General features: G+C 31.7%; 1 protein-coding gene across 4 annotated transcripts in view; it reads right to left on the minus strand.

Annotated features, from left to right (window-relative positions):
- LOC127156274 (cytosolic carboxypeptidase 4) overlaps window positions 1-17,563 on the minus strand; it is a 249,185-nt gene that overhangs the window by 21,017 nt on the left and 210,605 nt on the right. For all 4 annotated transcript variants that reach the window (XM_051099028.1, XM_051099029.1, XM_051099030.1 and 1 more), the window contains one exon: window positions 9,454-9,617. In XM_051099028.1, coding sequence (XP_050954985.1) covers window positions 9,454-9,617 — 164 coding nt within the window. The remainder of the gene's footprint in view (window positions 1-9,453; window positions 9,618-17,563) is intronic.

The following is a 17,563-nucleotide window of genomic DNA, read 5'->3' on the forward strand; positions in this document are numbered from 1 at the left end:
TATAAAAGCATATTCAATATTCTGCATCTTGGTGAACCATTAGTATATTAAATTTAAATATACTGTATATACGAACATTTAAATATGTATTTTAGTAGTATATGTGCCATACATAATTCATAATATAATATAATATAATATAATATATGTAAGTCCTAAATTCACAACTGGTAATTGGTAATTACAGTAAAAATAAAGTACAAGAAACTTTAACATTCTAAATGAATGAAAAATAATATCAAATCTGCTGAAGGCTATTATTAACGAAACAGCTCAATGACACTGCTAAGGATCACAGAAGATGTAAGAGAAATAAATGTAAATTGAAGTATCAATCTGAACACAAAAAAATGTGAAAACTGGTTGTAATAAGGTAATAATATCTAATATTTAAACTCAAAAACCTGCTCTCCCTCAGACAAATAACAAAAGAATGAAGCCTGCCTCGGCAAGCAGCGAGATGCATGCCTATTTCTCTCTAAAGACTTCTTAAATGGTCTAAATAAATTGAAATGAAGCGAGCTAACTGGCAGGTTCAACCTTCCTCAGTTTCCTGAAGGGCGACCGTCATTTCAGAGTGGATTAACAAGTTAATGTAGTTTGTGGTAACTTTTGATGGAATAAGTTTCACAAGTCGGCTCAATTCTCATTGTTGGAATAGCTGGAGGTGCCAACTGAATCCGAGGACAATTGCAAATGGATGAAACGGCCCAATTGGCATGTAAATTCGCTCGGAAACGTTGAGGAAATATCTCGAATTCTAATAATCAATCACGCTTATTATTATTTACCATTATTTGTTGTTGTCCTTGCCTGTCTGCTTGTTTGTTTACACTTCTAAAGATCCCCTTTGTGCCTCACAATTCAATACGTTTCATGGCTGACTAAGCTTTCAACTTCAAGACTTTGGCGAAGCGCTCTGATGTGGGGGAAGAAAAGAAATCGAGCTTGGGAAGAATTACGCGGCGAGCCAGAACATACCGCGGGGACTCATTTCCAAACGGCGTAATGAAAGAACCCAACAAATGCGTCAAGCTGTAATGTAAAATGTCATGAAAGGTGTGGAGATGCTCAAAGACGTTTTTATAAGAGCTTGTTATCTTAAGAGATGTCTGTCTTTAGGTTATTAGATGAGAAAACACTATTAAAGGGTTAGTTCACCCAAAAATTAAAATTCTGTCATTAATTACTCACCCTTATGTCGTTCCAAACCCGTAAGACCTCCGTTTATCTTTGGAACATGAATGAAGATATTTTTGATAAAACCCAAGAGCTCTCTGACCCTCCCATGAACAGCAAGGGTAATACCCCGTTCAAGGCCCAGAAAAATACCAAGATAATCCATGTGACATCATTGGTTCAACTGTAATTTTACGAAGCTATAAGAATATTTGTGCTTTGTACTATACATTTGTCTTTGTCTATGCATTGCCTATTTGTTCAAGTAAATCAGTACATGTTGATGTGCATGTTGTCTGTTGACGTTGTCTTAATCTGTCGTTCTGCCATCTTTTTCTCTGTTGTCTTTACTGTTGTCCTTACTGTCATCTTATTCTGTCGTCCATACTGTCATCCTGTTCTGTTGTCCCAACTGTCGTCTTTCCTTTTTATCTTATTCTGTCGGTCTTACTGTTAGCCTTGTTCTGTTGTCCTGTTCGGTCATCTCATTCTGTCGTCCTGTTCTGTTGTCCTAATGTCGCGTTGTTCTGTCATCTATAAGCACGGTAAAGTTAGTTTTAGATTTGATATTTACTGCATATTCGACAGGACGACAGAACAAGATGACCATTAGGACAACAGGACAAGACAGCAATAAGGACAACAGAACAGGACGACAGAACAGGATGACAGAACAAGATGACGGTTAGGACGACAGAACAAGATGACAGTAAACATGACAGTAAGGACAACAAAATAAGATGACAGTAAGGATGGCCGAACAAAACGACAGAACAAAAACGACAATAAGGCCAACAGAACAGGACGACAGGACAAAATGACGGTTAGGAAGACAGAACAAGCATGACAGGACAAGATGATGGTTAGCACAACTGAACAAGATGACAGTATGGACAACAGAACAAAACGGCATTAAAGGACAACAGAACAAGACGACAGTAAACACGACAGTAAGGACAACAGAATAAGATGACAGTAAGGACGACAGAACAAAACGACAATAAGGACAACAGAACTGGACGACAGAACAAGATGACAGTTAGGACGACAGAACAAGACGACAATAAGGACAACAGAACAAGATGACAGTTAGGACGACAGAACAAGATGACAACACGGACAACAGAACAAGATGACGGTTAGGATAACAGAACAAAATGACAGTAAACAAGAAAGTAAGGACAAGGACAAGACGACAATAAGGACAACAGAACAGGACAACAGAACAATATGACAGTTAGGACAACACAATAAGATGACAGTAAGGACAACAGAACAAAACGACAATAAGGACAACAGAACAAAACGACAGTAAGGACAAAAGAACAAAACAACAGAACAAGACGACGGTTAGGACGACAGAACAAGATGACTGTAAACAGGACAATAAGGACAACAGAACAAAATGACAATAAGGACAACAGAACAGGACAACAGAACAAGATTACGGTTCGGACAATAGAACAAGATGACTGTAAACACGACAGTAAGGACAACAGAATAAGATGACAGTGAGGACGACAGAACAAAACGACAATAAGGACAACAGAACTGGACGACAGAACAAGATGATGGTTAGGACGACAGAACAAGAGGACAGTAAACATGACAGTAAAGACAACAGAATAAGATGACAGTAAGGACAACAGAACAAAACGACAATAAGGACGACAGTAAAAACAACATCTACAGACAACATGCATGTCAACATATACTGATTTACCTGAACAAGTAGGCAACGACTGTAGACAAAGACAAATGTATAGTACAAAGCACAAAGCAGTCGACTCTTTTTTGGCACATTTGGAACCCCATACAAGAATAAATTTTTGTGCAAAGAAAACAAAAATAACAGCTTTATACAAGATTTTGATCTCCGCTACATCACTTGTGGATGCACGTTCACGAGAGCAGCACGACGACACATACGTGTAGCGGTGCTGACCCAGATCAATAGATTTCAATAGCTTTCATACAGTTTGTGTCGTTCTATGTGTGTAAACAAGGCACGTCGCATGTGTTCAATGTCATAATGCCGGATCTGGGTCAGCGTCGGCACCATTTGTATATGTATATATCCTGGTCCACACTCCAGTCCAGTCCGTGGCGGTAATGCACCCATAAGCAGGTTTGCCAACTGCCAACAAAACACCAAAGAAGCAGCAGCAGCGCCGGCGCTGCTACACCGATGCGTCATGGTGCTCTCGTAAACGCGCGTCCACAAGTGGTGCAGCAGAGACAAAAATGTGGAGTAAAGCTGATATTTTGGTTTTCTTTGCACAAAAAAGAATTCTCGCAGTTGAACCACTGATGTCACATGGATTAATTTGTTGATCATCTTGGTACTCTTCTGGGCCTTGAACGTGGTAGTACTCTTGCTGTCTATAGGAGGGTCAGAAAGCTCTTGGATTTCATCAAAAATATCTTCATTTGTGTTCCGAAGATGAACAAAGGTCTTACAGATTTGGAATAACATGAGTGTGAGGAATTAATGACAGAATTTCATTTTCGGGTGAACTATGCCTTTAAGTGACGTCATTCGAAAGCATTTCTAAAGAGACTAAAATTGGGGTCAGACGCAAAAAAATTAACCTTTTCATTTTGACGCAAAAAAGTACTTCTTTATTATTAGAAAATCAATTCTGTGGACTTTTCAGAGCTAGAAAGCTGCACTTTTGACACAAAAGATATAATAGACCTGAATATGAAGAAAGCCGGAGTGGTCCTGTGAGCCGTCGTGAGTTTTATTTGACATCTAGCAGGTATTGAGCGTTTTGTCGGGCTACTTTTCATTCGGAAGTGCGTAAGCGAAAGTGTTGGGCAGGGAAATAGCATCCATCTGAATGCGAATTGGCTTTCCTCACAGAGGAGCCGCAAACAAAAAGCGCTTCCTGTCAGCTCTTGAAGCACGCACTTCTCTTTTGTGTCTGGGGCTCGAGGTGAATTAACCATCCGCATGACTTTGTCTGGGATGATTTTGGATGCGTGGCGTCAGCAGAGCCGGCTGTCCTGGACTGACTCGCATAAAGCGCTATGAAAGCAGCGTGGAGAGGAGAGGAGAGTGAGGCGCTGCATAATATGACGGGAGCTGTGAAGCCGCCGGTCACTGCCTTTGAGTGGAAAGTGATATCCATCTGTTGTCATCTGCTGTGTTGGCTGTCAAAAGAAACTGATCAAATCACTACAGACCTTAAAGCAGAAAAGACGGCCTTAATAGAGACACTTTCTCTTTCTTCTTTACACACACTTACCAAGCTAGCTAAATATATCCTTCTATTGATATTTTGTTCTACAAAATATTTCGCTTTAAATTTAGCGACTGAAGACGTAACCTAACTCAAACTTTTAAGTACAATTGACTTTTTCATTATTTATTTTTTCATTATTTATTGTACCAATTTTTATCTATTTTATCTGTCAATAATTATTTTTATGTTATTGCCCAAAATTGATATTAAATTTTTATACAATTTTGTCTAAATAAATAAAAAAGGAAATTCTAAAACATAAAATCTGTCATTTTAAATGCTAAAGTTAGTTTAGCAATTACAATATTATAACATACAGAAAAATAAATAAATACATTCAAAAAATACACTAAAACTGGGTGCACAATAGATGATGGAAAGGGTGTTTAAATGTAGAATTAAATATAAAAACAAAATGAGTAAGAAATGTAAATGTAGAATCAAATATTAAAAATGAATAAGAAATGTAAATGACAAAATAATAAATATAAAAAATAATAAATGAAAAATGTATTTAAACTTAATATAAATATCATTTATCCATACATTTAAATGTAAAATCAAATATAACAAAAATTAAATGTAGAATCAAATATAAAAAAATGAAAGAAAGGAAATGTAAATTAAATTACATTAAATTACAAAATACTATATTAAAACAAAAAAAAAAAACTTGAATATAAAAATAAACATTTAAATGTTGAATCAAATAGAAAAAATGAATAAGAAATGTAAATATACAAAAAATAAATATTTAAATAATAAAAATAAACATTTATCCATCCATTTAAATGAAATAAAGAAATCTAAATATAAAATCGTTTTTTTTTTTTTTTTAAAAAAAAGGAATAAGAAATTTAGATGTAGAATCACATATAAAAAAAAGAATCAGAAATTTGAATGTAAAATCACACATTTAAAAAATGAATGAGAAATTTAAATGCAAAATCAAATATATATAAAAAAAAAACAGGAAACTTGTAAAGAAATGTAAGAAGAAAGAAAATTAAATGTAGAATCACATATTTTAAAAAATGAAGAATCAAATATAAAAAACAAAAAAGAAATGTAAATGTACAAAAAAATAAATATTTAAATAATAAATGAAAATCTTAAATATAAAAATAAACATTTATCCATCCATTTGAATGAAATGAAGAAATTTAAATATAAAAATCACACATTCTTTTTTTTTGTTTTTTTAAAAGGAATAAGAAATTTAAATGTAGAATCAAATCTAACAATAAAATAAAATAAAATAAAATAAAATAAAATAAAATAAAATAAAATAAAATAAAATAAAATAAAATAAATAATCCAAAATTTGAATGTAAAATTACATTAAAGAAATGAATGGGAAATTTAAATGCAAAATCAAATATAAAGAAAAGAATAAGAAACCTAACTAAGAAATTAAACAAATAAATGAATAATAAATAAATACATAAATAAATAAATAACATACATACAAAATAATACATCAAAATAAATACTAAATAATAAATATTAAAATAATTAAACAGTCAATACTGGATATATATATATATATATATATATATATATATATATATACATATACATACACACACACACGCACGCACAAAACAAAAATAATAATACGGTATGGGTAAGTCATGCAACCAAAGTTTGACATGATTTGTCAAACGCTACAGTTATTTCTGTCAAATACCTGTTGTAGTTTCATATTAACAGTTTGTTTATGGAAGTAAAAAAATGATGAGCTGCATTCCTCATCCACCTAAGAAGAGCTGAGCTGAATCCGACAAGGCTCGCAAGCAGCATTCTGCAGTTGCGCATAATTTAGTTACGCAATACTCTCGGGTACGACCAGTCAAGTTTACCGATTTCTCTTCAGTAATGTGAAGAAGAAGGGGGGGAAACAATAGAAACATTGTGAAATCCTGGAGAAGCGAGAGGGGTGGGATAATCTCCTCAGAACACTGAGCGCTCTGTGTGGACAAGATGTAACAATTCAAAACGCACACAAAAGGGATTTAATTGAACTTCGTAGAAATCAATAGCTCAGCTTTGGTCCATTTCATTCCATGACAGAAATCAAGACTCTAAGTGAATTTTAACTTGAGGATGCCGGGGAATGGAAAAGAGAGGGAGAGGGCAGAGAACGAGAAGAAAGGAGTTGGAGAGACTAAAGGAAAACCAAGAAAGTGGCAGTGCTCCCAGGAAACCCCTTTAGTGGCAAATTGAAAACCTGAAAGGCAGCTGATGCACTCTGAATGAATCTCTGTCCACGTCCCAAAGCTCAAGATCATATTCAAAAAGCCAAAGTAAAATGGCTGCGTCCCCTGGCAACAGCAACTCTGCAATATGACTCTTAAAGGTCACTAACAGGGTCAGTAATCTTATTACGGTAATATTATAATGTGGTAGAAATCGCTACTGTACAGATATTCCTCGTTTTGTTTTTACAGTGCTATGCCAAATCAAACTGAAAGTGATTATGTCACTGTTCTGCTTGCATACTGAATTGCAACTGATCATCTTTCTTGCTTTTATTTGCATACTGATTTCTCACATAATTAGCCATCTACAGATTGAACACAAGCCGCAGACAGAAAACAAGACTTGTAAAGGGTCATGACAACAACAAAAATCTCTAGTATGCCAGAACCAAATCCTACAATTAAAATTAACATTTACTCTCATGCAGTTGCTAATCTAGTTCGTTTTATCACACATTTTGTGCAATTAATTCAGCTCCAAACGACCTAATTTAGTCCATCTACACCTTGTTTTTGTTTTGCAGCCTTACATTTGAGTATTTTTAGTTTTTACTTTTCATAATCTTAGTTAAACTGTTTAGTCTCCCATTGATTTACACTGATTTACACTTTAGTTTTTTTTTTTTTTTTAAATTAGACATTGTATAGAATAATACAATAAAACTTAAAAATCAACTTAGTATTAGATTAAAATGTATACTAATTTATATAACAATATATAAAATAATTGCAAGTCCCAATGAGATGAATGGCAATACTAAAGAACTGCTTTCTCTAGTTATTATAGACCTTCTTAGGTTTTTATCAAACAATTTTTATTCAAAAAAAAAAAAAAAAAACTATACAAAACAAAACAACAAACAAAATGACAAAACAAAAAATAAAACACAAATCAAAATAAAAACAAAAACACAAAAAAGCAAAACAAAACACAAAACCAAAATAAAAACAAAACATTATATATACTAAGTTTTTGCAAAATAATAAAATATAAAAACAATATATTGCAAATGTCATTGGGATAAATGGCAATCCTTCTTAGGTGTTTATAAAATATTTTTACCAAAATAAAAATAATAAAAAAACCTACACAAAGCAAAACAAAACATAAAATGCAAACACAAAACTAAATTAAAAACAAAAACACAAAACAAAACAAATAAAAAAAATACAAATTTAAATAATAAAACGTAAAAGCAACATATAAATGATGAAGTGCCACTGAGATTAATAGCAATACCAAAAGATTGCTTTCTTCACTTATTAGGTAATTTTTAGGTTTTTATCAAAGTTTTTTTTTTTTTTTTTTTTTTACCAAAATATAAACAATAAACAAAAATCCGTAGACAAAACAACAACAAAAACTAACAAAACACAAAATCAAAATAAAACAAAAACACAAAACAAAACACAAACAAACAAAAAAGCAAAACAAATTAAAAAATGTTTGCAAAATTTTTTTTGCAAAGTAATAAAATATAAAAGTACCATATAAAATGATTGCAAGTGCCATTAACATTAATGTCAGTACTAAAGGATTGCTTTCTCTGCTTATTATGTCATAAATATTATGTCACAAAAAAATAAACAAAATCACAATGCAAAACAAAACATAAAATGCAAACCAAAATAAAAACAAACAAAATAAAATCTAAATAACACACAAAAGACAAAACACTAAACCAAAATAAAAACAAAAAAGCATTTATTTGTTTTGCAAAATAATAAAATCAATATATTAAAAAAAATAATTGCAAGTGCCATTGAGATGAAAGGCGATACTAAAGGATTGCTTTCTCTAGTTATTATAGATCTCCTTAGGTTTTTAATCAAATATTTTTTCTAACCAAAATAAAAACAATAAAAACCCTACAGAAAAATGCAATGCATACCCTACACAACAATGCAAAAGAAAACAAATAACAAAAACAAAAAACATTGCAAAACAAAACACAAAGCAAAAAAAAAAACAAAACTAAACTCAAACTAAACAAACCAACAAACCAAAACCAAACAAAATTAAACTTAACCCCTTAAAATGTATTTATTTATTTATTTATTTTTTAAATAGTAAAATATAAAAGTAATATATAACATGACTGCAAGTACCACTAAGATGAATGGCAACACTAAAGGATTGCTTTCTCTGCTTGTTAGGTCCTTTCTTAGGTTATCATCAAACATCTGGCTCAAGTAATAATAAAAAGTGAACCATAACTGAAGAACTTCCCTCAATTTCTCTCTCCCTCTCTAACTTTCCAAATGATAATTTTAACAAAAACTTTCATGCTATTGCTTTGCTGCTGTGGGCTTATTCCTTCAGGAAATGTACATCTAGCTCCTATTTTCATTCTGCTCCACCGAAGCGGAATCGTTATCATAATATAGTTACAGACAATTATAGTTATCGAATAGAAATCCCACAAGGCCAACTGAATGTGCACATAATAACAAAAAGTGTCTGCTAGTATGCTCAATTCCAATAATAAAATACAGACTTATCTTTCAAATTAACAGTCTAACTTAAAAAGCAGCAGAAAATGAGTCAAATATCCTTTGTTTTTAACATTTTGTTTAAGGCCATGTGTCTAATTAGACTCTGCGGTATTTGCAATCTCAAGTATCTTTATTTGAAGCAAACCCAGTTGAGAAGCACTGACTATAAACCTTTGATTTAAAAAAAAAACTTTTTATTGTGGTCTCTTTTGACGAGTTTTGAAGCCCTAGATGTGTCTGCAGTCAAAATACATTCATTTAAAACTCACTTATTGGATTTGTGGTCGAGAAGCCTGTCGTCCAGGTCTAACAGGGCAGATGCGTGGTGGATCAGACGGCTGTTATAATGGATGGCGTTCCTCCTGAGGGTGAGAAGACTCTGGCTGAACTTCATTCCCATCTCCTCCAGCTCCCGCGTCCCTGTCTGCAACCCCTGCGAGGTGAAGACATTCGAGATTGACAGATGAGACTTATGATTGACATACTGATTGATTGGGACTGTCAAACTGCATTTACAGACTTGTCTCTTAAATCTGGAGACTTGAGACTTTTGCACTGCGAACACTTGTACAAGAAAATATATGAATGTTGGTGAATTCAGTCACAAAATGTCACTAAACTACAAGTCAAGCTAAACTTTAGACAAGAAGTTTGATTTGAAACAAATTAATACCATACAAAACAAAACACTACACAAAAAACTAAAAACTAAACAACAAACAAGAAGCAAAACAAGCAAATACACAAACAGCAACAAAAAGAAAAACACAAAAACAACAACAGAAAAAAAAAACACAAAACAAAAACACATGAGAAAAAAGAACACCACCAAAATAAAAACACAAAACAATAAAACACCACAAACAAAACAACAGAAAACCAAAATAAACAGAAAAAATAAAAATAAAAAATAAATAAACAAACACACAAAACCGAAATAAAAGCAAAAAACCAACAAGAAACACACAAACAAAAAATAAAATGAAATGCAAACAAAACAACGACACAAAACAAAACATAAAACAAACCAAAACAAAAAAAAAACAAAATAATTATAGAAACACACAAAAAACAACACAACAACAAAAAAACTAGCCAAAAAACAGAGCATAAAAGCCAAAAGAAAAATAAAAACACAACAAACAAATAAAATGCAAAAAACTACAGAAAACCAAAATAAACACTAAAAACCTAAATAAAACACATAAAAACACATAAAAAGCAAAAAACAAAGCTAAAAAAAAAAACCACAAAACCAAAATAAAAACAAGAAAAGAAAACAAATAAAAACCCAAAACAAAACAAATTGCAAACAAAACACCACAAAACCAAAATAAATAGCCCAAAACAAAATGCAAACAAAAAATACAACAAACAATACAAAACAAAAAAACACAATACCAAACAAAAAAAAAAAAAAAAAAAAACATCAAACATAAACAAAAAATACAAACAAAACAACATAAAAACAATGCAATACAATTACCAATAAATAAATAAATAAATAAAATAAAATAAACAAAATAAAAACAAAACACAAAACAACACAGAACAAAAGGAAAACAAAAACACAAAGATAAAAATACAAAAAATAAAATAGAAACACACACACACAAACATCATAAAAAAAGCAAGCAAAAAAACAAGGTAAAAAAATACAAATAAAGCAACAGAAAAAAACAAAAACAAAATGAGAACACAATAAACTAAATGCATACAAAATAAAAACAAAATAAACTGAAAAAATAAAACAAAAACACATTAACAAGACTAAAAACACACTAAACCAAAATAAAAAAAACAAAATGCACACAAAACAACACAAAAACAAAATAAAACAAGAACATAAAAACCACAGACAAACTAAAACCACACAAAACAAACAAAACGAAATCAAAAAAAAAAAAAAAACACAAACAGACAAACAATGGAAAACAAAACACAAAGCAAGCCAAAGGCAACAAGGTAAAACAAGACAGACAAAACACAACACAAAAAATATATCAAACATTTCTTCAGTATTAAGATAAAACTGAAGATTTATGAAAAATTGGAAATGTTCACAATTTTTTTTTTTCCTTTTTGCAAATGCCATTTGGTTGGATGTTTTTTTATCTGGTAACAATGAGATTTTATTTAAGACTGAAGTGCCCAAATATATGATGTAGCCAGTGTATTTTGCAGCCTGTTGTAGCACTTTGAAAATGTGCTGAAAGCAGCATTGACACGACAGCGTTATTGCACACTTCCCGCTGTGCACAAACTCTCCGCTCATATAATGCATTGTTCCGGAAACAACCATTAATGGAAATCCAGACACTAACAATATTTTCTGCCACTAGTAAACAAACACAGCGCAGGCACTGAAACGTTCACGCTTTTCTAGGCACACAAAACCCTGCAATAACCCAAAGTCCTGACCCACTGGTTCAATGAGCTGTGGATTACTGCAGGTTAACAAAATCAATAAATCTGCAGCGTCTCCATGTTTCTTCAGCTCTCCACTCACCGGTGAAACCAAAACAAAGAAGCTTGTGGAGCTTTTACCTGCTCATCCAGAGCATCATTCATGTTTCCATCAAATTCAAACCAAAACATCCACTGTATGCATTTATTGTATACAATAAATGTCTTGAAATAAACTAGTATCTGTGGTTTTGGCAAAACTTGATTTAGTATTTAGTGGGCAGTGGACATTGTCTTTGGGAAGTTACCATGGCCTGCTATATTCCATCTAAAACTATTGTAATCTGCATTTTATGATTTATTATAATTATTATGCATGCTGCTTTCATGGTTTCCATACATGTTGGACAATAAAATTACATGGTTTTTCCATTACTCTTTCCATTCATTATTCCAATAATTATGAATTATGATTTATGAATAGACTTAGATTACTTAGATTTCTACATTTATTCGAGTACAAATTTCTTCAATAAGAATAAGAAAAATTGTAAAATAGGAACCAAACAGTATCTGTCAGTTCTGTCAAAACCAAAATAAAAACAAAAACACATACACAAAAACACCACATAACTAAACGCAAGCAAAAAACAAAACAAAAACAAACAAATAAATGACAAAAAAATAAAAACAAAAACACACAAATGGCAAGCAAATAAAAGCAAACAAAACAACAACTCAAAACAAAACATAAAACAAACCAAAATAAAAACAAAAACACAGACAACAACAACAACAACAAAAAAACACACACACACACACACACACACACACACAAAAGACAAATGAAAACAGAGGGGACAAAAAACCCCAACAAAACAACACAAAACAAAAAATCCACTACACAAAACGCAAACAAAAACAAAATAAATTACAAAAAAAAAAAAAAAAAAAAAAAAAAAAAAAAAAAAAACACAAAAAGCAACACAAAATAATAAAATAAACTTTTTCCAGAATGTTCTCTTTATAAATCTTTAGTTTTACCTTAATTCAGAACACACACCAAAACAAAACAAAAACAGCAACACAAAACAAAACGTAAAACACAAAACTAAATAAAAACAAAAACACAAATCAAAACAAAACAAACAAACAAACAAACAAAAAACACAAAACAAAAAAGTAAATGAAAACACAGGGAAAAAACAAAAACAAAATAAAAACAAAAAACACATACACAAAACAAACACATAACTAAAGGGTAACAAAAAACAAGCCAAAAAATAATTAAATAAAAACAGAACCAAAATAAAAACACAAACACAACAAAACAAAAACACAAACAAAACAACATAAAACCAAAACAAGCAACAGGGAAAAAGTAAATAAAAACAAACCACACAAAGAAGAAACACATAAAATAAAATAATAAAATAAAATAAATAAAACTTTCCCAAAGTATCCTTTCATAAATCCCACACACAAAAACAACACATAACTAAAAGCTAGCAAAAAACAAGCCAAAACACACACACACACACACACACAATAAAGTCAAACTAAATACACAAAAAAACACCACAAAACAAAATGACAAAAAAAACTACAGAAAACCAAAATAAACAAGAAAAAAACAAAACAAAAACACAAAATAACATACAAAACTTTCTTCAAAATGTTCTTTTCATAAATCTAATTCTAATTTGCTTAATTCAGATTTTTTTTCTTTGTGTGTCTGTGCTTGTTAGTAAAAACTATGAAAGCCCTCTAATGTTTTTCAAGTGTTCTGAAGTCTCTACAGCAAGTTTTAAAATCTTTTTATTTACTGTCAGAATATTTTATTATTTCATTCAAATATATAACCTAAAATCAATGAACAGTTGTGAATGTTTTGAAAATGAAACCCGATGAAGACATGCATTAACTATGTGCAGTCAATCATAAAATGAACAGTCAACCAACATGAAACCAGTCATAATTACAAGCTGTTCTTTCCACATCATATCGATTCTCACCCAAATAAAGTCTTTAACCTTGCCTGTTTCAACGATCAGTTTTCTGTCAGATTACGCCTTTCATAACAACATAATGATTGCAGATTATTTCACCAAGAAGCAGCTGCACCTGCTCGCTCGAGCATGTTATTAGCGTGTGAACGCCACACGCTTCCCCCGAGAACGTGCGTCGACGGCGAATCCCCGCGAGCCTTTCATTCACTGCAACCTCAGCCTGCTGAGATTGAGCCCGACGCAATCTCCATTAAAGACGATTCATTACGAGCGATCGCGGCTTGCAGGGCCGTGTAGAAATCAAGCAACTAAAAGGTGTCACAGATGAGCCACCCCCCTTATTCAGTCGGCATCCCTTCTCTCTCTCTCGCCTTGACGCTGTAGGTAAGTGAGCCTTGGTTGTGAACTCAGCAGGCCAGATGAGTCAGAAGGGAGTTAGCATCAGCACTAATACCTTAAGAGTCTCGCCACACTCTGGGGAAGCGGCCAAATTAATAGGAAGCCGTGTAAGGAAGAGAATGATGGGCGAGAAACACCAAGCACACCTACCTACACCTGACCTTTACGTGATCGTACGAAAACACACACACGCCCACGCCGCAGACACAAACTCACTCTGTCAAGACGGCCGCAAACAAACAGGCGTTTACCGCAGGCTGCCTCTAACCGGCCAATGAGACGCTGAGGTGCCGAAAGCGAGGGAGAACTGCTCAGTATGAGCCCGGCGGCGTGTTCTGGGTATCGCTCTTCAATAATTTAGAGGCAAACCGGGGGTTACATGTGTAGAATGCATAGAGGCCGGGCTGTTTGCTCGCAGTCGAAAATCGATTCTCGCCATGTTTGCGTTGAGTAGGCCACACTGATCATTTCAGCTGACGCACAGCCCTTTAACTTCCGCTCGGATGCGATCGGTCATGTCAAAACACTCACGCATGTGGACTTTGAGCGGAAGATGAATCTGTTTGCATGTAGCTAATTGGAAATTAAGCACAGCAAAGGAACTACATTAAAAGCAGTTGCTTATATGCAACATGTTCAGTGGAAGTACTAAAATGTTTGTTTGATGTTAGAACAACGTTTAAATGACGTTTTTGTGACATTAATGATTCTGGATGCACACAAACCTGCACTGTGTAGGATTTCAGATATTATTTCAGAATTAATTTCCATAATATATATATATATATATATATATATATATATATTTTTTTTTTTTTTTTTTTTTTTTTTTTTTGCAGGTTAACTAAAAATTAAATAAAATATATATAACAAGAATATAAAATAAAATATAAAATAAATAAATAAAAACAAAAAAGTAAAACACAACAAAACACAAAATTAATAAATACATAAATAAATAAAAATTCATACATAAATAACACCAGTTATTTTGCAGTCCTTTTTTATAATAATTTGACCAGATATAATTCATTCATTCATTTTCAGCCCTTGTTAATAAATAAATGAAATTTTCTAGAACTGTAGGGACAAACTATCAAAACAAGAATATAAAATAAAATATAAAAATACAAAAAAGTAAAACACAACAAAATACAAAATAATAATAATAAATAAATAAAAATTAATATGTAAATAACACCAGTTATTTAGCAGTCCTTTTTTATGATACAAAGAAACAAAACATATAAAAATACAATAAAACAAAACAAAATACAACAAAAGGCATGAAAAAAAAGAAGGTGAATGAATGAATGAATGAATGAGTAATAATAATAATAATAATAATAATAATAAAATACAAAAAACAAAGAAACAATAAACAGAGCAACACAAAATGAAACAAAATAAAGAAAACAAAGCAAAACAAAAACAGTACTGACTTTTTTAAAAAACTCAGACAACTAAATAATGCCTTTTCCGGACATTTTGTATGATAATTTGACCAGAAGGTATAAATATGACATATGTGGGAACTGTGGGAACAAACAGACAAACAATATATATATATATATATATATATATATATATATATATATAAATCAGAATTAATTTCCATAACATTTCCAGTCATTTTTTTGCAGGTTAATAATGATAATAATAATAATAAAAAAAAAGTCTAGGGAAAAATGAAATGAAATGAAAAAAAAAAAAGAAAAAAAAAAAACTAAACAAAAATATAAAATATAAAATTAATAATAAAAAAAAAACGAAACAAAATAAGAACTAAGCAAAACAAAGTCACTATTGACTTGTTTTCAAAGAAAGAAAAAAAGAAAGAAAGAAAGAACCATTTCATTTTTTAATAATAATTTGGCCAAGAAAAATAAATATGACATTTCCCAGGACTGTGGGAACAAACAAAACAAAAACATAAAATGAACTATAAAATAAGAAAAAATACAACAAAAAATATAAAACAAAGCTAAATAAAATAAAGAAAAACAATATATCTAAACTGCGTGCCCTTGCATAACACATTGGCTATATGTGTGATCGTTCAAACAAAATAGATATTTTCAAGCATCAGAGCTGATTAACTGGTTAATCAAATAAAATAAATATGTTTCCAACCAGTTAACAACTTGCAATTTAACACTCGCTGAGGCACAAAAACACAACAAATGAAACAAAAATATGCCTCACATAATAGATGATTCCCAAACAAAGACAAATAACACACATTTTGCATGCTCTTGTTTACAAATTAACCAATCTAAATCACTTTGAGCCCACACTCTTCCATTTCTGTCTGACAGGGAGGGGGGTGGGGGGATAAAAAAGAGCCACTCGCTCACTTATGCAGCAAAGCGTTTCGGTCGGCGGGGGCAAATTCCTTGTTTATTGGAGTGACAGTTTTTCCCTTTGATAAGGCCAGAGTTGAGGAGAGCCAAGCAGGCAGCAGGAAGACTGCCAAAACCGCACACAGGCATAGCAGCTATCATGCCCTTTCAGAGGGCCCAAGCCATTAGAGAGGTAAATTACCCCTCCTGATCGCTCTTATTAACTCTAAGCTAATCTCAGCGGCATACGGCTTGATCACCATGGCTCTGTGCCACTGAATAGACTGGTATCAATTGTACAAAATGGCCCCGTGGCAGCAAATTTGATTTTTTTTTTTTTTTTTTTTTTTTTTTTTTTTTTTGGAGCATTATAGTCGAATGGATGAAAGCACATTCATAGGGAAGTGAAAACGACATTTTGTAAAATATATTAAGTAAATTTTACCATATATATATTAGAACGATTATTAAATTGTTATCGTGCTTGGTGTGAATGAGACTGTGGGACTGTGGGACAGTTCACCATAAAATTTACTCACCCTCATCAGAATAATACTAAAAATGTCCTGTCTTTTCCAAGCTTTATAATGGCAGTGAATGGCTGTTGAGATTCTGAAGTCCAAGAAAGTGCATCCATCCATCATGAAAAGTACTCCACACAACTCCAGGGAGTTAATAAAGGCGAATTGATGCATTTGTGTAAGAAAAATATCCATATTTAACTTTTATGTTTATGTGCTGCAATATACAATGCCGTTTTAGTGCCACGTAAAAAAAAACAAAAAACAAAAAACAAACAAACAAAAAAAAAAAAAGTAATAATAAATTAAATGAATAAAAATAAAAATAAGTCTAAGATTACGAGATTAAGTCATAGTGAAGTCGTAATATATCGTGAATAAAGTCGAAATTACGAGAGTAAAGTCAAAATATTACAAGAATAAAGTCAAAATAATACAAGAATAAAGTCTAAATATTTTCAGAATAAAGTTGAAATATTTTGAGAATAAAGTCAAAATATTTCAAGAATAAAGTCGAAATGTTTCGAGAATAAATCGGAAATGTTTTTAAAATAAAGTCTAAATGTTTTTAGAATTTAAGTCATATAAATTAAAGCTATAATATTTTGAGAGTATAGCTTTTATTCATATTTAACTTTTATGTTTATGTGCTGGAACATACAATGGGGTTTTAGTGCCATGTTAAAAACGTTAAAAAAAATC

Source organism: Labeo rohita, chromosome 25 (genome assembly GCF_022985175.1).
Source record: "Labeo rohita strain BAU-BD-2019 chromosome 25, IGBB_LRoh.1.0, whole genome shotgun sequence".
NCBI classification, from domain to species: domain Eukaryota; kingdom Metazoa; phylum Chordata; class Actinopteri; order Cypriniformes; family Cyprinidae; genus Labeo; species Labeo rohita.